This window comes from Panulirus ornatus, chromosome 13 (genome assembly GCF_036320965.1).
Source record: "Panulirus ornatus isolate Po-2019 chromosome 13, ASM3632096v1, whole genome shotgun sequence".
NCBI classification, from domain to species: Eukaryota; Metazoa; Arthropoda; class Malacostraca; order Decapoda; family Palinuridae; genus Panulirus; species Panulirus ornatus.
In genome coordinates, this window is record NC_092236.1 from 49,673,041 (window position 1) to 49,696,720 (window position 23,680).

Here is a 23,680-nt window from a genome sequence, read left to right on the forward strand (position 1 = left end):
TGAGTCACAGGGTGGGGAAGTGGCAAAGGTTCTGGGAGCAATGAAGAATGTGTGGAAGGAGAGAATGTTATCTTGAAGAGCAAAAATGTGTATGTTTGAAGGAATAGTAGTTTCAACAATGTTATATGGTTGGGAGGCATGGGCTATAGATAAGGTTGTATGGAGGAGGGTGGATGTGTTGGAAATGAAATGTTTGAGGACAATATGTGGTGTGAGGTGATTTGATTAAGTAAGTAATGAAAGGGTAAAAGAGATGTGTGAAAATGAAAAGAGTGTGGTTGAGAGGGCAGAAGAGGGTATGTTGAAATTGTTTGTACATATGGAGAGAATGAGTTTGGAAAGATTGACAAGAGGATATATATGTCTGAGTGAGGGGGAACAAGAAGTGGGAGACCAAATTGGAGGTGGAAGATGGTGTGAAAAAGTTTTTGAGCGATCGGGGTCTGAACATAGAGGAGGGTGAAAGATGCGGAAGGAATAGAGTGAATTGGAACGATGTGGTATACCTGGGTGGACGTACTATCAATGGATTGAACCAGGGCATGTGAAGCATCTGGGGTAAATCATGAAAAGTTTTGTGGGTCCTGGATGTGGAAAGGGAGCTGTGGTTTCAGTGCATTACACATGACAGCTAGAGACTGTGTGAATGAATGTGGCCTTTTTTGTCTTTTCCTAGCATTACCTCGTGAGGGGAGGAGATGCTATTTCATGTGTGGTGAGGAGGCAACAGGAATGGATGAAGGCAGAAAGTGTGGATGTATATGCGTTTATATATATATATGTCTGTGTATGTGTATATATGTATACATTGAAATGTATAATGTATATATATGCATACGTTGAAATGTGTAATGTATCTATATGTGCGTGTGTGGGTGTTTATGTATGTACATGTGTATGTGGGTGGGTTGGGCCATTCTTTCGTTAGTTTCCTTGTACTACCTTGCTAACGTGGGAGACGGCGATTAAGTATAATTATAGATATATTGTATTTTTAGATATCTGGGAGTGGATCTGTCAGCGGATGGAACCATGGAAGCGGAAGTGGATCATAGGGTGGGGGAGGGGGCGAAAATTTTGGGAGCCTTGAAAAATGTGTGGAAGTCGAGAATATTATCCCGGAAAGCAAAAATGGGTATGTTTGAAGGAATAGTAGTTCCAACAATGTTGTATGGTTGCGAGGCGTGGGCTATGGATAGAGTTGTGCGCAGGAGGATGGATGTGCTGGAAATGAGATGTTTGAGGACAATGTGTGGTGTGAGGTGGTTTGATCGAGTAAGTAACGTAAGGGTAAGAGAGATGTGTGGAAATAAAAAGAGCGTGGTTGAGAGAGCAGAAGAGGGTGTTTTGAAATGGTTTGGGCACATGGAGAGAATGAGTGAGGAAAGATTGACCAAGAGGATATATGTGTCGGAGGTGGAGGGAACGAGGAGAAGAGGGAGACCAAATTGGAGGTGGAAAGATGGAGTGAAAAGGATTTTGTGTGATCGGGGCCTGAACATGCAGGAGGGTGAAAGGAGGGCAAGGAATAGAGTGAATTGGAGCGATGTGGTATACAGGGGTTGACGTGCTGTCAGTGGATTGAATCAAGGCATGTGAAACGTCCGGGGTAAACCATGGAAAGCTGTGTAGGTATGTATATTTGCGTGTGTGGAAGTGTGTATGTACATGTGTATGGGGGGGATGGGCCATTTCTTTCGTCTGTTTCCTTGCGCTACCTCGCAAACGCGGGAGACAGCGACAAAGTATAAAAAAAAAAAAAAAAAAAAAAATTGTATTTTTTATTGTACCTAATCGGCGCCTCCCACATCAACGAGGCAGCGCAAGGAAACAGACGAAGAACAGCCTAACCTCTCATATACACATGTATATATATTTAAACGCCCATTCATTCACATATACATGCATATATATATTTCAGTGTATACATATATTACATACATAGACATATACATATATACACATGTACATATTCATACTTGCTGACTTCATCCATTCCCGTCACCACCCCAGCCACGCATGAAGTAGCATCCCCCCCTCCCCCCGAGCTAGGTAGCACCAGGAAAAGACAAAAAGGTCACATTCGTTCATACTCAGTCTCTAGCTCCCTTTCTGGTATCCATGAGAAAAACTCACTTTAAGTGTACTTTGTCGCTACTACAAACAGTTTTCAATAATATATATTTGGACTCCTTGCCATATCTGGTACTTAACACTGAGGTATGAATGTTATGAAGATTTTCGTATCCAAGCTTACAACTCAAATGTGTTAGTGACTTAGTGACAGAATACCATGGAAAGGTCAGTGGGATCTGCTTGCAGATAGAGAGCTGTGGTTTAGGTGTATTGTATATGATAGCTAGAGAATGGGTGAGAGCGGATGTGGCCTTTCTTCATCTGTTTCAGACACGACCTCACCAGTGAGGAAAATGGTGATCAAGTATTTGAAAAAAATTTAGTTGTTGATTTGAAGGATATTCTGCATAGAGAAATTTTTTATTTCTGTATTATATATGAATCATGCAAGTTTGATCTCCCATTCCGTGACCTGCTGTATGAAAAAAAAAAACGGTTTGAAGCACGCATGAAAAAAGCGCATTCAACTGAAATGAATTCTTGGCTAACAATTAGAAAAGGACCACTTTTCCAAAATGTTTTTCCTCAAGCTTACTGTGTTACAGCCAAAGTTTGGCCTTTTGTAATGACTTTTACTCAGCATGAGATTAAATCAGGATGTTGATAATTTCTTGAGAAAAACAAAATTTTAACAGAATAACAATTGGAAATGGCAGTCCTGATTGATTATAAAGCTAATCTGATTGGTTGCACATCACCCTTCTTTGGATGCATGGTGTTCCTAAGTAAATCTGTTGGGAAATATGAATAAATCAAATTCATGAAGATATATCAGTCTTGAACTGTACATCTGTTCCCTTTAAGAACAATGGGACTCGATGATTAACTTGATTTATTTTGAAGATATCAATAACAGTCCCTTACAGAGGTAATGGCAAAGGCTATTCACCTGGTAGTATAAAATTGGATAATGTATAAGTGATGATCAGTAATTTAGAAATTATATATAACTTACTGGTAATAATGTTCCTTTTTTCAAGTATTTTACGTTATCACTAAAATTAGTGGCTGTAATTAAACCAGCACTAAGAAAGGAATTTAAGCATAGTTAATGTCAAAATGACCTTGATATACCTTAGGTTAATGGTAGAAGCTTGTACTTGTTCCCGATACTTACCTTTGTTATTGGCAGCATGTACAAAATATAGGCAAGAAGCATAGTAATAGCATATTGCTACTTACGTTGAAATCAGGCTTGATATATCATTTGCCATTTAGATTATGTTCACAGTTTTTAGTTATGTATAATTTTACATAATTATCTGCCAGCAGTGTACATTATTACAATTGTATGTACATGCACGTAGCGGTGAAATGCATCTATTTTATATTTTCAGCTGACGACACGTGTGCTTGTGACACCAGCTACTAACCAACTTGACATCGATGAAATTGAAGGTAGTAGGTTCAAGGCACCCTAATCACAGATGTGGCCCCTAGAGCATAACTGGTGCCTGAGGTAACCACTGAAATGAATTTTTTTTCCATGTGATTTTGGAATCTAGGATCTGCCTCTGAACGTCTTTGGTTAATGAACCAAAAGATGAAGATTCCAGTGCTCTGCATATGATCCCTGTTGTTTCCTTGTATGGCTTCCTAACAATTTCTGCAGCTTACACAGGCATTTAAAGGCTGCTCACATATGTATTCTTTGGCCACTAAGCTTGCCAGTATACTAAACTCAGTATTTGTTGCTATGCTGAATAACTGCTGGGTTACTCAAGCTACCCACTTTTAGTTACTGACAAAGGAGCCAGAAAACCTCTTCATCTATCAACATATAAAGAGATGTTTCTAAAAGGGCAAGACTCTGCAGTAAAATCTGGAGCAGCTTTATTAGGAATTGATCAACAACATGCATAGCTTTACTGAGTGATAGGCTATGGGAAGCTTTCTCAGACTGCTTGAGCTGAATATAAACGTGCTGCATAATCTTCACACTCTTCACCAGTATTACTCAACCTATCATTATCTTCGTCACCATTCACATCATTGTCCACATCAAAAATATCAATCAAAAGTGATTTATATAAATCAGGGAAGAAATTGTTTTTTTATTGGTTGAGTTGTAGATTGTCAAACAATCTTTGTAGCTGAAGAATTTCTTTGACTGTTCTCCATCCCATGTCGGTAGGACATTTTAAGACATATGTCCTATGATCATTACAAAACTCATGGATTTATTCCTTGCATAATGTGTTTGCAGAATGCAAATAGACATATGTGAAACAGAATCTTATTAAAGCACAAGATACTACAAAGCCTGGAGAAGAGATGTACAGAATACCTTTCATGGACTGAGAGGTCAGAATGTGGATTTAACTTTGCTGAATTGATGAAATTAAGTTGGAGGTAAATGTTAGATAGCAGTGTAACCCAGATTCTTGAGTGGCTACCTTTGATTTGATAGGTATTTTGTGGAACCAATCTCACTTATGTTTTATTTAGCAAATTTGAAGGCCAATCACTACAGGACATGATAATGACCTGTAATAGGCAAAATTCCAAAACCAGTCACTGTATGACAGTGGAGTGATTTTTGTCATTGGTACGCATTTGATCTTAACTGGTATATCGTATGTAGCATGTCTTTGTTTGGCTGCATCAAGTACCTGAAAATATATATTTATAAGGTATTCATGACTGTGGCAAGTTATTATGTTCAGTTCATAGAAACCTTGTTTGCTAGATTTCACATCAGTTTTCATATCTCTTCATGACTGGGTACTGGAAATGTTCCTTTCTTCATGTGTGGTTAGGGAGGTTTTCAATGCAAATTGATAATTAAGTCTTTTCTTTTGGTTAAATCTTTTATAAACCAGATGAATAGGGTGCCATACTTTAGCTTTCTTCATCTCAAAGCATGATTGCATGACTGGTATTAACACAGATTGATGCATTATACTGTTGTATGTGTATGTATGTTCACTTCATGTGATTGGAAATAAAGATATTAGGGTGACTGATAGATTTTTGAAGTGTGACAAATGCTGGGGTTTTGTACTTCTTTGAAAAAAGTGTTATACTTAAGCAGTGAATCTAGAACAGAAGGTTGAAGCTTTGTCCAGTTGTTTGATAACTGGACTGTATCAGAAGGAGCATTTAGTAATTAATCTGGGGATCCTTAGAATTTTTTTATTTTAATGCAGTTGTAACTCTGAAGATTTTTTATAGAGTATTTTGATACATAAATGTAATTGATTTATCATGTGTTGAATGACATGTGAAGTATCAGTCTCTATTATTGTAATTTTAAAGAATTATTGTTATTATTATTTCTTTATTTATTTTGTTTTATTATTTATTATACTTAGTCACTGTCTCCCGCGTTAGCGAGGTAGCACAGGGAAACAGATGAAAGAATGGCCCAACCCCCACACATACACACGTATATACATAAACGCCCACACACGCGCTTATACATACCTATACATTTCAACATATACATACACAGACATATACAGGTACACCACCGATTTTCCGGCAACTGATGGTTCTGCACCTCCTTCAGTCCGGACAAAATTACATAGATGGAACTTGAAATTACCGCCGCCACCAGACTAGTTTACTGGGCAGCCACAGATGGCATTGTGTGTAGGGCGTGCTTATTTGCATTCTTTACACTGCACTTTTGGTGGTGATACTGTAAGTCTGTGAGATTCTTAGCTTATTTTGCTTAACTTTAACCCTAGCTATGGCTTCTAAGGCAAATGAGAGTGTCAGTCGTGGTGTCAAATGTAAACACCAGTCCATATCGATCCAAGATAAAGTAAAACTGTTGAAAAAATGGACTGTGGTGTTTTGGTGTATAAGCTGTGTGACAGCTATAGTATTGATTCATCGACTGTGTATGATATAGATAAGCACAGGGAGAAAAAATTGAAATTCTATGCTGACAGCGATTCCAAGGAGCAAATGATGATTAGAAAAACTATGAAAGATGGTGATAGTACTGATCACAATCGAGTGACGCTGGAATGGATTCGACAGCATCGGAGTGATGGAGTGGACTTGTCAGGTAGCATGATAATGGACCAGGCTAAGTTGTTCCATAAAGAACTTGAATTACAACATGAGCATGACTAAAATTACACCATGAGTGTGAATATAGTGAAGGATGGATTCAAAGATTCAAGAAGCATCATAAAATTTCCATGAATAAAGTGTGAAGAGAAAAGTGGCCTGCAAACCACGAAGGAGCTGCAGAGTATGTGGACAAATTTGCGAAACTTGTAGCTGATGAGCACCTCAGTCCTGAGCAGGTGTATAATTTCATTTATTTCTTTATTTACATTTAATATTTAATTTAAATTTCTAGTATTGTTTAATTTAGTTTTCTAGCAGTCCATGGTATGCTTAGACACTTGGGAGATGTATAATTAGTGGGGTAGAGGTGTGTTGATGAATTATTATTACGTGACCATGGTTGGTCTGGCAAAATGGTTAATTCAGCAATGCTTTGGAACCAAGAGTGCCGGAAAATTGGTGGTGTACCTTTAGATATATACACGTACATATTTTTACTTGGAGCCTTCATCCATTCCTGTCGCTACTCCACCACATTTGAAATGTTTGGAAGGCGAGAACATTATCTCGGAGAGCAAAATTGGGTATGTTTGAAGGAATGATGGTTCAAACAATGTTATATGGTGGTGGGGCATGGGCTGTAGATAAAGTTGTGCAGAGGAGGGTGGATGTGTTGGAAATAAGATGTTTGAGGACAGTATGTGGTGTGAGGTGGTTTGATCGAGTAAGTAATAATAGAGTAAGAGAGATGGGTGGTAATGAAAAGAGTGTGGTTGAGAGAGCGGAAGGTGTTTTGAAATGGTTTGGTCACATGGAGAGTATGAGTGAGGAAAGATTGACAAAGAGGATATATGTGTCAGAGGTGGAGGGAACAAGGAGAAGTGGAGGTGGAAAGATGGAGTGAAAAAGATTTTGAGCGATCGTGGCCTGAACATGCAGGAGGGTGAAAGGCGTGCAAGGAATGGAGTGAATTGGAATGATGTGGTGTACCGGGATGGACGTGCTGTCAATGGATTGAACCAGGACATGTGAAGCGTCTGGGGGAAACCATGAAAAGTTTTGTGGGGCCTGTATGTGGAAAGGGAGCTGTGGTTTTGATACATTATACATGACAGCTAGAGACTGAGTGTGAACGAATGGGGCCTTTGTTGTCTTTTCCTAGCGCTACCTTGCGCACTTCCTCCCATATTAGTTGCCTTTTATGACATGCACATGCATATACATAACATATACATATATACCCTTGTATATATTCATATTTGTTTGCCTCCATCCATTCCGGGAACTAGTCAATCCCACAGGAAACAGCGTCACCGCCCACTTCTTCAGTGAGGAAGAGCGTAAGTCTCTAGCTGTCGTGTCTAATACCCAGAAACCACAGCTTCCTATCCACATCCAGGCCCCACAGACCTTTCCATGGTTTATCCCAGATGTTTCACATACCCTGGTTCAGCATTGCCACCCCGTGCATTAGTGAGGCAGCACCTGTTAAACAGACACACACACAAAAAAAAGGCCACATTTGTTCGCACTCAGTCTCTAGCTGTCATGTTTTATGCACCAAAACCTCTATCCCTATCCACATCCAGGCCCCACAGACCTTTCTATGATTTATCCCAGATATTTCATGTATGGATCATGGTGAAGTGCCTGATGATTGGCGGAATGCATGTATAGTGCCATTGTACAAAGGTAAAGGCAAGTGTTCAAACTACAGAGGCATTACTTTGTTGAGTATTCCTGGAGAATTGTATGGTAGGGTATTTATTGAAAGGGTGAAGGCATGTACAGAACATCACATTAGGTAGTAGGAGTGTGGCTTCAGAAGTAGTATAGGATGTGTGGATCACATAATATCACATAATACCCTCCAACAGCCAGGATTCAAACCCAGGACCTTTTGTGCAGTATTCGAGACTCCTAACGGCTAGGATTTGATCACCCTTAATAAGGAATTGACTTCGATTGCACTTAATTGAATACCTTTCATCTCACTTCCATGAGCAATGGGGTCTACTGGCCAAATCCCATCAGGCTCACATTATCAGCAGTTAGCATTTTATAGAACCTTATTGTCCAAATGCGGAAATATATGAACCTGAATATAGTGCATATGAACGTCACTTTCGTAGAATACATAATACTCTCCAACAGCCAGGATTCTAACTTAGGACCTTTTGCGTGGTATTCACAAACGATAATGGTTAGGTTATTTATGTATGTATCTATATCCTAGGCTAAGCCAGGTACCCATTTTATTGACCAACCTGTAGGGGATGGATGAACAGCTGGGTTAACTGTAGACCAACTGCTGCAACCAGGATTCGAACCTGACCATTTCTTTAAAAAGCATGCATTAGTGTATTATCAGTTTGCCTACTCTATTATGTGGAATACCTTTATTTGATTCTGTATTGGCCTGTTTGTTCCCATTACTTTCAAACTTACAGAAAAATGGTGTCTTTCTGAAATGGCACGTTAATATTTAAAAAGAAAAGGGAAAAAACTAGATATGCCTATAGTGTTTTTTTTTTTTTTTTTTTTTTTTTTTTTTTTTTTTTTTTTTTTCAGGACATTGTTAACTCTATGATTTAGAAGAGTATCTCTCTCTCATTAGTTAGATAGCATCAGAAACAAAGAATGGCCACAGCCATCTATATCAATTCTCTATCTGTCGTGTGTAATGTACTGAAACCACATCTCTCCATTGACACCCAGACTCAATGGACCTTTACCCTGGATGCTTCACATGCTCTGGTTTTGTCTGTTGACGGCATTTTGACCCTCATATACCACGTCATCCTTTGTATGCCTTTCACCTTCCTGCATGTTCAGGCCCTGATTGCACAAAATCTTTTTCACTCCATCCTTCCATCTCCAGTTTGGTCTGCCCGTTCTCCTTGTACCCTCCACTTCTGACACATGTATCATCTTTGAAAACCTATCGTCACTCATTCTTTCCATATGTGCTGACCATCTTAGCACTCCCTTTCATCTGTCAATCACACACTTTTTGTTATTACACTTTTATTTTACCCTTTCATTTTTCCTCAATCAAACTACCTCGCACCACATATTGTTCCCATACATTTTATTTCCAACACACCCACCCTCCTCTGCACTGTGTTATCTATAGCCCATGATTCCCATCAGTATAATAGTGTTGGGTTTAGTATATCTTTAAACATAACTATTTTTGCCCTTTCAGATAATGATCTCTCTTTCCACACATTCTTCAGTGCTTCCAGAATCTTCAACCCCTCACCCAAAATATGACTCGCTTCACTTCATGGTTTCATTAACTGCCATCTCCACTCCCGGGTTTCTAAAGTACTTTACTTCCTCCAATTTTCCCCCCATTCAGTATCCTGCTCCACCTCACCTGTCCATCAACTTTGCTAAGCTTAATAACCTTGCTTTTGCTCATATTTGCTCTTGGCTTCCTTCTTTCACACACCCTTACAAACTTAGTCACCAACTTCTGTAGTTTCACACTTGAATCTGCTGCCAGTGCTGTATCATTAGCAAACAACAACTGACTCATTTTCTAGGTTCCTCTTATTCCCCCACAGACTGCATATACACCCCTCTCTCCAAGACTTGTGTTTACCTTCCTTGCCACTCCATCCATAAACAAATTAAACAACCATAATGACATCACATGATCCTGCCACAGACCACCCTTCACTTGGAACCATTCATTCTCCTCTCTCTTACTTGTGCTCATGCTTTCCATCCATGTTTATAACAGTTTTATTCCCACACCATATATTCTTAAGACCATCCACAAGGCATCTTTATTAAACCTATCATGTACTTTTTTTTGATCGGTTATTGCCATGTACAAATTCATGTTTCTCCTAAGTGTTGCTCGTACACATTCTTCAAAGCAACTTCTTGATTCGTACATCCTTTATCACTTCTGAAACCACACTGCTCCTCCCCAGTTTGATGTTCTGTACATGCTTTCGCACTCTCAATCACTTACCTCCCATGTGACTTATCATATATCCCTCAACAAACTTATACTTCAGTAGTTTGAACACACCTTTATCCCCCATGCTTTTGTACATTGGCACAATACATGCATTCTGCCAATCCTCAGGCACCTCACCATGATCCAAACATACATTAAAAATCTTAACTAATCAATCAGCAACACAGTCACCCCCTTTCTTAATGAATTCAAGTGCAGTACCATCCACTCTAGCTACCTTGCCACATTTCATCCATTGTAAGGCTTTCACTGCCTCTGTTCTTATCACCAAATAAAAATCATTCTCCATGACTCTCTTGGCATGACACCCCATCCCAAACATCCTACTTCTGCCACTCTATCATCCAACACATTCAACAGTCCTTCAAAATATTCCATCTTATCCTCTTTTCCCTCATTCACTGACATTCCTATTTGTGCTCTTCTTTTTTCGTACAGTATTAATTCCTTCCCAAATATCTTTTTATTCTTCATAAAGTTTACCAATACTCACTCTCCCCAACTCTCATTTGCACTCTTTTTCAACCCCTGCACCTTCCTCTTGACCTCCTGCCACTTTCTATCATACATCCCCCAATCATCTGCACTGCTTCCCTGTAAATACTGCTCAAACCCTCCCTTTTCTCTTTCACTAGCAACTTTACCTCTTCATCCCAACTTACATGCATCTTTCTCATATGCCAGCACTGCTTCAGTAAATACTTCCCATTCCTCACCCACTCCTCTTCTTTTATTCTCACCATTTGCCATTCTACACTCAATGTCTCCTGGTATCTCTTCACACAGGTCTCTTCTTCAAGTGTATTTACTTTCACCACTCTCTTCTCACCGATATTGTTCCTCTTATCCTGAAACCTCAACAAATCTTCACCCCTGCCTCCACAAGGTAGTGATCAGATATCCCACCAGCTGCCCTTCTCAGCTTATTCACATCCAGAAGTTTCTCTTTTACAGGCCCATCAATTAATATCTAATCCAGTAATACCTGTTGACTGTCTTTCCCACTCACATATGCACACCTTTGTATGTCCCTCTTTTAAACCAGGTATTCCTGATCAGTTATCAAGAATTACTAACTCCCTGATGTGGTGAAAGTAACTTGCTTTGTATGAGGGTTTAGCATTGATACTTGTAGTAACTTAGGTATGGAAGAAAAACCTACATTGCTTGACTAATATTTTGAATAAGATTGCATTTGTGGTATGGTGAAAGGATACAAGTTAATGGCATCCTTCCATCCTTATGGCTAACTTACCTCTTAATCAAGGCATATACCACCAAAGCTCACTGTTAGTCACAGGAGATTAGCTTTGCATATTAGATATATGCTTTGGCAGTTTCAAACTGTAGAGCTGGTTTTAGTGGTTCTGCCTGTGACTTTGTTTTTTTGAGCAATTGAAGACATTTTATGGATGGTTAGGTAAGTACATATAAATATTTAACCCATTTGTTGCAGGTGGTCTGTTTACGACCCTGCTCAACCACGGTATTGATTTCTGAATTGGCTGCCTCTCTGTCGAGGTGAAATATACAGCCATATATGTATAGATAACAGGGAAACCTGTATGAGATCTGTGCCTACATTATATGTGATCATTTTTGAAGCTGTGTTCTCTCATAATAACTAACATTACTGGTGAAAACCCTTGATAATCACAATTATTTGAGACAGAAACACGAAATGCCAACTGTCTCATTATGTATGGAGTACAGTCAGATTCCTTGCTGCAGAGCAGCATAACTTAAAGGATGTGTAGTGGATGTAAACACATCACACCAATTTGAGTTGTGTCATTTTATTTTGAAAATTATGCTATTGATTGTAATAACAAATTTTAAAAGATTTTTCTTAGAATATTTGAGAATATCCCACACACTACCTCGCGCACATGTAGGGGGAGGGGTTTGTCATTTCATGTGTGGCAGGGTGGCGACGTGAGTGAATAAAGGCAGCAAGTATGAATTATGTACATGTGTATATATGTATATGTCTGTGTATGTATATATATGTATACATTGAAATGTATAGGTACTTATATATGCGTGTGTGGACGTGTATGTATATACATGTGTATGTAGGTGGGTTGGGCCATTCTTTCGTCTGTTTTTCCTTGTGCTACTTCGCTAACGAGGGAGACAGTGACAAAGTATAATAAATAAATATAATCCCACACACAAAGTGTCCTTGAGTATTTCTGTTGCTTCAGTAAAAGGCTTAAAGTTAGCAATGATCGTTGGGTTTCTGGCCACTGACTGTTTAGAGAAAGCAGGTATTCACTGTTTATTGGTAGTTAGGTGTCATTATGAGTTGGTAAGGTTTCTTTGATGACAGATCATATGTCTACAAACCTTAGAACTGCTCTGTACAGAAACAGGTTATTTGATATACGATTATTTATTGGGATAGAAGTTGGGATTGGGGTTTTGTTTTCTGGCCATACTGTTTTCATTTTCTTTTGGGATTAAAATCAGGAAGTGATAGACAAGTATGGTGGGTGTATTTGATGTATTCGAACATTTAAACATCAAACTGCATAGTTCTCTCAGGGAATTGAGATTATTTAGGGAAGGTGGAATAACTAATAATAAGAATAAGGATATATTATTTGTATTATTTGGATATTAAGAAATATTGCACCATTAGGGAGAAATGGAAGTATGGTATAAGGACAAATGTGGAGGTAAAAGTGTTGGCAAGCAAGGTTCTGAAAAAATTGGAGCGCTGAGTATGAAAGGGAGTGCTCTTAATGTTGAGATGCAGTCATACGTGAATAAGGTGTTTTAGAATATTATGAGAAATTGTATTAAAGGCTGTAGAATTAGTAGTAGGATGCAGTGTCATGAGACATAGGAATAAAAAGGGCAATGGTGGATCATGGTGGACAGCAGAGACTAGGAACACTTTGGAAGAGAGAGAAGAAAAAGGGATATGGTAGATTGCTCAGTAGGAATTTACCAGTGGAAGTTCAGCAAAGGAGGAGGGAAGAATATGAAATGTGTAAGTGGAATGTTAAGAAACTGATAGAGGAAAGCAAAGAAAGAGTAGATGGAGATTCTGGAAGAAAGTTGAGTGAAAAGTTTTGGGATGATAAGAAATTATAGTGGAAGGAGGTGAAAAAGGAAAGATGTGGATGTAAGAGTGGAAATGTTAATGTAAGAAGTAAGGAAGGTGAGTTGGTGAATCAAAAGGTGAAAGTGAAAGGAAGATGGAAATGGTACTATGAAGACTCGATAAATGAGTGAGAAGGGGAGGCAGGTGTTGGTACATGCATGTGTATGGAGAATGGAAGAGGATACAAGTACAGAGGCCTATAGCAGAAAGGTAAGAAGTTGTGTGCAGCTTTTTGGACCTGGAGAAAGGATATAACAGAGTGGAATGCTTCATGGAATGTGTTAAGGATACATGGGGTGGGGGGACGACTGTTGGACGGTGAAAAGGCTTTCTATAGAGGAGCAAATTAATGTGTAAAAGTGAATGGAGAGTTGAGGGAAAGTTTTGGTATACATGTGGATGTAAGGCAGGGTTGTTTGATGTCACCATAGCTTTTTAATTTATGGATGGAATGATAAGAGAGATAAAATAAAAACTAGCTAAAGGTGGTGCAGAGATGGAGTTTGATGGTGAGATATGGTAGCTTATGGCAAACCTGTCTGTGTTTGCTGAGAGTGAAGAGGAGTTGCAGAAGGTTGTAAGTGTGTTTTGTTATGTGTGTAAGCATAGGTGATTGAAGGTAAATGCAAGTGAAAATAAAGTTATTGTGTTTGAAAGGAAACAGTGCAAGTATAGATTTTGTAAAATCATATAAAGTGAAAGAAGATAGTGTACTAAATTGTACTTTGGTTATGGGGGAAGAAGACTGGAAGAGGTGAGAGAATTTTAAGTATTTAGGAGCTGTCTTCGGTAAGTGTGATGATAAGAAAGGAGAGACAAGAGAGAGAGCAGTACAGTGTAGAAGAGGCATTAGGTCTGTTAGTAAATTAATGAAGGATAGATTGGAAGAATACTGGAAGGAGAGAAATGGTGAAGAATGCATGAAATAATGTATTCGTGGGAGGCATGTAAGAACAGGGATAAGTGGTGACTTTTGCCATGGCCACCCCTTGATGGGTTTTCCTGGAGAGAACGGGTGTCAGAGATATAGAAAGATAGATACAGTTAGTTGGTGAGAGTTTGCTGAGTTTTTTTGGATTTCACATAACAGAAAGGGTTGTTTTATGAAGATAAAAGAATAGATGCTGAATTCTTGTATGTAAAGCAGAGGAAGGTTGTAAGTAGTAAGGCTCTTTGCAAGGATGATGGAGCCTGGGACTTCATAATTATCTCAGAAAGTAAAAATGAAGATTAAAGCTTTAATTAGGGTCTTCAAAATAATCTAGGAAAGTAAAAATGAAGGAGAAAATTTAATCACATTTGGTTGTGCATTATGAGTACTGTATTGAGTGAGATATGAAGGCAAGAGAAAATATGGAATAGAGGAAGGAATTGTAGAAAAGGATTAAGTATTGGGTTGTAGATTGGATGCCATAGAAATGATAGATTTTGAAAGAATGATGACAAAATTGTATGAATGAAGGCAAGAAGAGGAAGAGTATGAGTAAGATGTAAGGATGAAGGCTGGGAGTGAGTAGTGTTATGGAAATTAGGAAGACCAGGTGTATGGATTTTATTTTGGCTTTCCTACTGAAATGTAAGAAACAGCTTACTTATTTAATCATAGATAGATATGTAGATAGAGGGCATCTCATTATGTCTCTGATTATACATAGTTTGCTTACCATATTTAATTTATGAAACAGGTACTCTTGCCATGAGTTGTTTGGTTTTGATGTGATAATTGATGAGCGTCTCCGGCCGTGGCTCTTAGAGGTCAACATTTCTCCTTCGCTGCATTCTGCTTCACCTTTGGACCACTCAGTAAAGGGTCCTTTAATTGCTGACCTTCTCAACATGGTTGCCTTTCACATACCAGACAAACTGAGCCAGCAACAGCAGGTATACTTTGAAGAGGATTTTGTGGATCCTTTCAGATTTTGTATGAAAAAGGATAATTTGTTACATGTAATTTTGAAGCACAGAAATCAGTTGAAGGTTACCAGTTGAATACAATATTACAGTATAATGTTGAACTTCAGTAATAAAAAGTGCATTTCTGTTTTCAGGTGAATCTTTTAAAAGAATTCAATCTTGGAGAAAAAGTGTCAGGATTGTGTTTAGATCGCCGAATATACACCCGACTACTCACAGCTGAAGAACAGGTTTGTTACTCAGAAGAGATACATTCTTAAACAGTTATAAGTCTGTCTTTTTGCCCCACTCATATGTGTACCATTGGCCTTCTGTCCACAGACATACAATCTCCTTATCACACACAACACTTGAGAACCCTTAACTTACACAACTCATTCTTCATAACTCTAGATTTTCTTGCAGCGAGTGCTGTGCGCTAGCCCTGTGTTTTAGCAAGATGGTAGGAGCAATAGATAAAAGTTGTAAGTAAGGAAAATTAGGGAAAATTAGTAGGTAAGAACAGTAGGCAGAAGTAGTAGGTTGGAACTGTAGGTGAAAGTAGTCAGGAGGAACTTTTGGAAGGAGCCCCTGTAACTACTGCGCATGAGTTTCCCTCTGCCAGTGGCCCATTCAAGGCTGAGAAGTGTTACTGTAGTTCATGAGGTGTGGAGATGCTTTATCCATGGCCACTTCCTTGAGGGAGTTTCTGGAGAGAATGGACATAAGAGGTATAGATAGATAGACACACACACACACACACACTTTTTCACACACATGATTACTTTCTTGCTTGAGAGATGCCTGTGGCATTACAAGACTGCTTGCTTGTGGTTATTCTGTGAGTAAAAGTTACCATCTTACCTTAATGCAGTCCAACCATTTCCTGATACTTGGAGCTGTATGGACCCCTTTGGAGAAAGGGATACCAGGTTTATATGATAGTGAATGTTTTTCTTTACATTTGTAATTTCCCATGTTAGGGAAATTATTTTTTATGTAAATATTAGTGTCATATATGATAAGCTGTTGAATCAATCCACTTTTTAATCAATCGCTTGTTTTTCATATAGCTGAAACATATTCAAGTGAATGGTATGCCACGTAGCCAGTACTTAGTCTTTGCTACAGAAGATTTAACTCCTGATGATGTGCGACATCTTTTGACAGCAGAGGATGAACTGCATAGAGCTGGAAAGTAAGTAGATTTTTTTGGTTTTATAGCTGATTTATAAGAAATTGATGTTTTGTTGTAAATATGCATCACTTATTAACTGTGTTTTTGCCTAAGAAAGATAATGTGTAATATCTATGTTATGCTATAAACTCCTTGAGTAGACCCTACAGCATAGAGGAAATTGGGAATTTTCAAAGAGAAGTGATTAAACATGTAGATACTGTAGAAGAAAAACGTATCCAACCACTTTTTGCATGAAATAATAAGACACCACAGACAAATGACTTAAGAGATATGCTCATTGGCCTGGCTTCACACTATTAGCTTAGTGACATTTTCTGTTACTTGGCATAATAAATGTTATATTGATTTCGTGTTATAATGAAAACCTGTATGCAGCTATTATGAATCTGAATAAACTTTGAGAGAGTTCAGTGGGATGCTTTATGGGTTGTTTTAAGGGTACATGGTAGGGTTATGGGGACATTTGTTAGATGGTGTAAAAACCTTCTTTAGAGCATATTCATGTTTTAAGAGTGGATTGAGGGTTGAATGTAAAGTTTCAGTATACATGTGGATGTGAGGCAGGACAGTGTGTGATGCCACCGTGACTTTTTAACATATATATGGTTGAAATGATAAGAGAGGTGAAAGCAAAACTAGGGAAAAGGGGTGTAGAGATGGAGTGTGGTGTTAAGGTGTGATAGCTAGTGACAAGCCTGTTTACGGTTGATATTGTGTTGTGATATTGTGTTGTTTGCTAAGAGTGAAGGGGAGTTACAGAAGGTTTTAAGTGTGTTTTATGATGTGTGTAAACATAGGCAATTGAGGCTTATTCCAAGTAGAAGTGAACTGATGGAATTTGAAAAACATATAGAGTGAGAAAAGACTAAAGTTTATTATAGATATTAGGGAGAAAGACTAGAAGAGGTGACAGAATATAAGTATTTGGGAGCTGTCTTGGTTAAGTTTAGTGTTATGGAAGGAAAGAGCAGTGTAGGGTAGAAGAGTCACTAGGCCCCTTAGTAGAATAATGAAGAGTAGAGGTGTAAGTGGAAGTAAAAAAGGATTAAGGAATAGCATAGTCCTCCTAAACCTGACCTATGCAGCTGACACATGAACATGGAATGAGTCATATAGGTAAAGGATCCAGGCCATGGAAATGAGCTGTTTGAGAGGAGCATGTGGTATGACTCATTGGAATGAAGAAAGAAATTATGGAATAAATGAGATATTAGGTATGGCAGGAAATGCAAAGAAAATGAATTATAGAGTGAGTGAAATATAATGCAATAAGGTAGTTTAGTAATTTGGAAATGATGCAGGATGGAGAGTTCATGAGAAGTGTATGTTTGGAAGGGTTGGTGTGTGAGAAGACACCTTTGACTTTTGGGGAAACAGAGTGAGAGAGTACTGGAAGGAGAGGAAAAATGTATGGAATGATGTATGTGAGGGAGGTATGCAAGGACAGGGATAAGTGGGGAGACTTTTGCCATGGCCATCCATTTGATTGGAGTTCCCAGAGTTTGTCAGAGATATAGATGTATATATAGAAATGAGTGAAAAGTGTGGCTACCCTAATTATTAGGAAATATGTATCACATTCACACTTAACAACCCTGCTGAGACAGCATGAGTTATATTGACTATTTCAAGATTCATTGTACCCATCTGGGAAGATAATTATTTTTATCAAGTGTACCTACATTATGCGGGCACATGATATAGGATTTAGTCATAGCAGGTTTTGACATTACTATTTTTGGGGTTTCATCCTGAACAATTATGAGAGTAAAGGGTGAGTATTGAATAGAAATAATTGGAGTAATGTATGTTAGGGCCAATATGTTTTTGATGGGCTGAACCAAAGCAAATAAAGCAGATAAGATAGGCTGTTAGGCTTGGCTTTGGATGGTAGACTCTGGTTTGGTACATTGTACATGACAGTTAGTGACTGGATGTGTACAGATGAAAGCTTGTCGTCATTTCTTCCTGATGTTACTTTGTAGGAGCGAAGGTGAACTTCCTTGAAGATCAACAGGTACATAAAGTGTACCCAGGAACTAATGAGAAATAACCTAACTTGCTCACATGCATGCTCTCGTTATCATGTGTAATGCACAGAAACCAGAGCTCCCCTTTCTGTAGCCAAGCCCTACAGACTTTTCAGTAGTTTGCTCCAACCACTTCATGTGCCATGGCTCAGCCCACAATGAAATGAAAAGAAACATTACAGTCACAAAAATGTGTCTGTTAGGGAAAGATATGAAAATTGTGGGTTTAACAATGGGAGATGTTTTCCTGGAGATCAAACTTGTGAAAACACTAGGCAATGGATCACATTTTGCCATAGTATTCAGTGTGATAATGTTATGTTCCTGGGAATTTTCTCAACTTAGTTTGCACTTTTAGAAATTATTAAAATGCCCCAAAACATATTGTATAGTGCAGTACACTATCTCTTAAGTATGAAGATAAAGATTTCTTGCTTAGAATACCTTTGCTGTATTAGAATGGTACCTGAAGTTGTTCTGAATCTGGTACAGTTGTTGGAGGCTCTGGTTATATCAGCAACACATTGATCAGCATTTAAACACCACAATATGTAGATATTTATCTCAACATATGATGCTTTTCTTGCATCTCTTTTCTAGCATCTCTTCTACCCAGAAGCACAAGACTCCTTGGCTGCATCCCTTCAAAGTGTTATAACACATTTGTATGCCCATAATTATGGGGCAGTAAGAAAGAGATAAGGATGGTTTGATATAAAATAGTCAAAAAGGAAAGGAGTCTTAAGATTTACAGAAACAAAGATGTAATAGACATCCCAGCCAGCCAGCTTTTGCTAGGTACAAGAGAGCATGGAATAGGAACAGCAGGATAAGAAAGGAGGCATAAATGAACTGAAAGGAGTATTGTGGACGAGAGAAGAATATCCAAAACTCTTCCTTAAATTCATCAGGAATGAATAGTCATTTAAAGAGCAGCTAATCAGGTAATTGTAGAGGATGATGTAAGGATATGTTAGAAACATACTAACAAGGTCAAAAGTGTTTATACATTAGAAGACACTATAGCTCTTTCACCAGTGAGTTGGAGTGGAGAGGAGGTTTTAGAAAACATTGAAATATCTGGAAAAGACGTAAGCAAAAAATTTAAAGGTCATGAACCATACTGGTCGTGCGGGCCTGATGAAATTTCATCATACACATTAAAGGTGCATGCAGATTCATTAGACAGACCTACTGAAATATTGTTCTCCTTGTTGCTATGGAGAGGCAATTTGCCAAGAGAGTGGAAAAGAATCTCATACTTATCTATAAGAAAAGAGACTTGAACAGGCACTAATCAACAGACTGGTCTCACTGATGAGTGTGGTGATGAAGGTTCTGGAAAAGAAATTCTGAATTCATATGTTTACTCTCAAGAGGAAAGAGACCCCATCCCCAATTAAACAAGGTTCCTGCACAGTATTATCAATTGCACATGGTGACACACTTGCCGGCCTCTTTTTTGGAATCGTTACTCTTCTTGATACATGAAAATAACCTCTTTGAAGATTTGGACTCTTGATTAAATATGTTTGCATATGAAGCAAAGGTTATGAGGGAAGTGAAAAGTATGGTTGATTGCACCACCTTCCTTTAGGTCCTTGACAGACTCCATATTGGTCTGACACATGGTTTTTACATCCAACCCAGGTAAGTGTAAGGTAATGAGGATGGGTTGCAGTGAAAGAAGGCCTTGAAATGCTTATCAACGAGCATTAGACAGACTACAGGAATCTGTGAATGACGAAGAGTGGGAAGTCAACATTGTCCCTCGTTGCCAGATTCCCATCTTAGGAGAATAGTTAAGCAAACCAACTGTCTGCTGACACAGTAGAATAGCATTCATGTTCATAATGCCAAAATTAGAATATGCTTTTCCAGTTTGTTCTGCACACATAAAGAAGCACAAAGAACTTATAGAAAAGATCCAGATGAGAACATCAATATGGTACCTGAGTCAAGAGAGTTGAGTTGAAGGGAGTGAATAGAGGGTATAGATTTTCTCAGCATGGAAGAGAGAGGAATGAGAGGTGACCTTGATACAAGCTTCAAGTTTTAAAACAGGTTGATGATGTGGACAGTGAATAGTTCTTCAAGATGTATGGTAGAACAAACAGAGAACATATCATAAAGCTGAGCTTGAAACCATTTAAAAAGGATGAGGAAGTATTTTTATAGCATAAAACTGGTGGAGGAATGGGGTACATGACAGAATACATGATTAATGCAGATAGCATACAGAAATTTAAGAAGTTGAATGATAAGAGACTACTCAAGAGAAATGTAAAATGTAAAACACTCTCCCCATACAGTATGAATAGGTAATTCCATTTGAGTCAGACTGGCTGCTTTGGGGATGCACCCAGTTGCTGCTAGATAATACTTACCAGATTTATCGCTGCCTGTTGCCATGAATTTTACTATTTTTGAAACTCTTCACCTGTATATTTTGGTGTTTTATGGATATTATTTTTTCATGAGTAGTGTACACGGTAATATTTATTATATGTTTATATTTATTTATTATACATAATCGCTGTTTCCCACATCAGTGAGGTAGCCAGGAAACAGACAAAGAGTGGCCCATCCAATCACACACACACACACACACACACACACACACACACACACACACACACATATACATATATACACATGAACATATTCATACTTGCTTGCCTTCTTCCATTCCTGGCGCTACTCTGCCTCACAGGAAACAGCATCATTACCACCCTGCTTCAGCGAGTTAGTGCCAGGAAAACAGACAAAGAAGGCCACATCTGGTCACAGTCTCTAGCTGTCATGTGTAATGCACCGAAACCAAAGTTCCCTATCCGCATCTGGCCCCACAGACCTTTCCATTGTTTACCCTAGACACTTCACATACCCTGGTTCAGTCCATTGACAGCATGTCGACCCCAGTATACCACATCATTCCAATTCACTCTATTCCTTGCACGCCTCTCACTCTCCTGTATGTTCAGGCCTTGATAGCTCAAAATCTTTTTCACTCCATCCTCCCACCTCCAATTTGGTCTCCCGCTTCTCTTTGTTCCCTCCACCTCTGACACATATATCCTCTTTGTCAATCTTTCCCCACTCATTGTTTCCATATGTCCAGACCATTTCAACGCACCCCCTTCTGCTCTCTAACCACACTTTTTATTTCCACACATCTCTCTTTCCCTTCCATTACTTACTTGATCAAACCACCTCACAGCACATATTGTCCTCAAACATTTCATTTCCAACATCCACCCTCCTCCGTACAACTCTATCTGTAGCCCATGCCTCGCAACCATATAACATTGTTGGAACTACTGTTCCTTCAAACTTACCCATGTTTGCTCTCCAAGATAGCGTTTCTCTCCTTCCACACATTTTTCATCGCTCCTGGAACCCTCGCCCCCTCCCCCACCCTGTGACTCACTTCCTCTTCCATGGTTCCATTTGCTGTTAAGTCCTCTCCCAGATATCTAAAACACCTCACCACCTCCAATTTTTCTCCATTCAAACTTACATCTCAGTTAATTTGTCACTCAACCCTACAGAATGTAATAACCTTGCTCTTATTCACATTTACTCTCAACTTTCTCCTTTAACACACTTTTTCAAACTCAGTCATCAACCCTTTGGCAAACGATAACTGACTTGCTTCCCAGGCCCTCTCATCCCCAACAGACTGCATACTCACCCCTCTCTCCAAAACTCTTGCATTTACCTCCCTAAGCACCCTATCCATAAACAAATGAAACAACCATGGGGACATCACACACCCCTACCACAGACCGACATTTACTGGAAACCAATCACTCTCCTCTCTTCCTTCTCGTACACATGCCTTACGTCCTTGGTAAGAACTTTTCACTGCTTGTAGCAACTTGCCTCCCACACCATATACTCTTAAGACCTTCCACAAATCACCTCTGCCATCCCTATCTTATGCCTTCTTCGGATCTATAAATGCTACATACAAATCCATCTTTTTTTAAGTATTTCTCACATACATTCTTCAAAGCAAACACCTGATCCACACTTCCTCTACTACGACTGAAACCACACTGCTCTCCCCAGTCTGATACTCAGTACATGTTTTCACCCTCTGAATCAATACCCTCCCATATAATTTCCCACAAATACTCAACAAACTTATACCATTGTAGTTTGAACACTCACCTTTATCCCCTTTGCCTTTGTACAATGGCACTATACATGCATTCCACCAATCCCCAGGCACATTGTGATTTCAGTCATTTCCCCAGTCAGACACACATCAAAGTGCCCCTGTAGATCAGGACTTCTTCATTGATGCAAAAAAAATAATCAAGGAAGCGGATACTATAAGTAGTCTACTGTACGTAGAAGTGTGTGTGATCCTAGTAAAGTGTAGGGGCTCCTTATAAGGTGGGCTACATTATGGTCTATCATACCTTTGGCAGTGAGGTTTTTCCACCATTACCTGACCAGTACACATAGAAATACCTGTCAAGCCTTCGCAGATTTCTTCGGCAGGCTGTTCATTGTTATTAATCAGAACACAGCTCCGCACAATGTTTCGAAATGATTTTCCAGGTTTTTGTAGTATGTTAAAATAATTGTGAATGAGAGGTAAGGAGCATCATGCTATTGTTGTCCTATAACAGGATTTCATAGGAAGAATTAATTCATTGGTTATGTTAATTTTATGAATTACCTAGAACTGGGGATCTTATGTAAGAATCATTGAGGGGAAGATTGAATGGTGCCATTGTTGTGGGTTTTTATCTGTATGGGGACTGAATGATGGTGGTGTTTCAGGTTTTTATATAAATAGAGAAATACTGAATGGTACCATTGCTTTAGGTTTTCTAGTTTACTGAGTTACCGATAAGTAGAAGTTCATTGTAGCAGAGAATGTACAAGAGATAGGGCCTCATGAGTTTGAAACTCCCTTTCTCTGTTGTAAAAATGGGGAATTGCTGTATTTTCATTTTCCTTCGTCTCCTCGCTTTACTATCAGACATTGTTTCTTAAGAAATATTAATATTTTTTTTTAATTTTCCAAAAGAAGGAACAGAGAAGGGGGCCAGGTGAGGATATTCCCTCAAAGGCCCAGTTCTCTGTTCTTCACGCTACCTCGCTAATGCGGGAAATGGCGATGAATAGTTTGAAAGAAAGAAAAGATAACTTTATGGTTTTGCCATGATAGTGAAAAGCAGTATGAAATAACCATTAACCATTTTCATATTTTAAAGGAGAATTTACACCCTTTGTGAATGAAGCTGAAAATTAATTCCACTAAATTA

The 23,680-nt window shown here is 38.7% G+C and overlaps 1 protein-coding gene across 5 annotated transcripts in view; it reads left to right on the forward strand.

The window, feature by feature from the left end:
- LOC139752850 (tubulin polyglutamylase ttll-4-like) overlaps positions 1-23,680 on the forward strand; it is a 327,656-nt gene that overhangs the window by 251,915 nt on the left and 52,061 nt on the right. For all 5 annotated transcript variants that reach the window (XM_071668813.1, XM_071668815.1, XM_071668817.1 and 2 more), the window contains 3 exons: positions 14,957-15,152; positions 15,320-15,415; positions 16,238-16,362. In XM_071668813.1, coding sequence (XP_071524914.1) covers positions 14,957-15,152; positions 15,320-15,415; positions 16,238-16,362 — 417 coding nt within the window. The remainder of the gene's footprint in view (positions 1-14,956; positions 15,153-15,319; positions 15,416-16,237; positions 16,363-23,680) is intronic.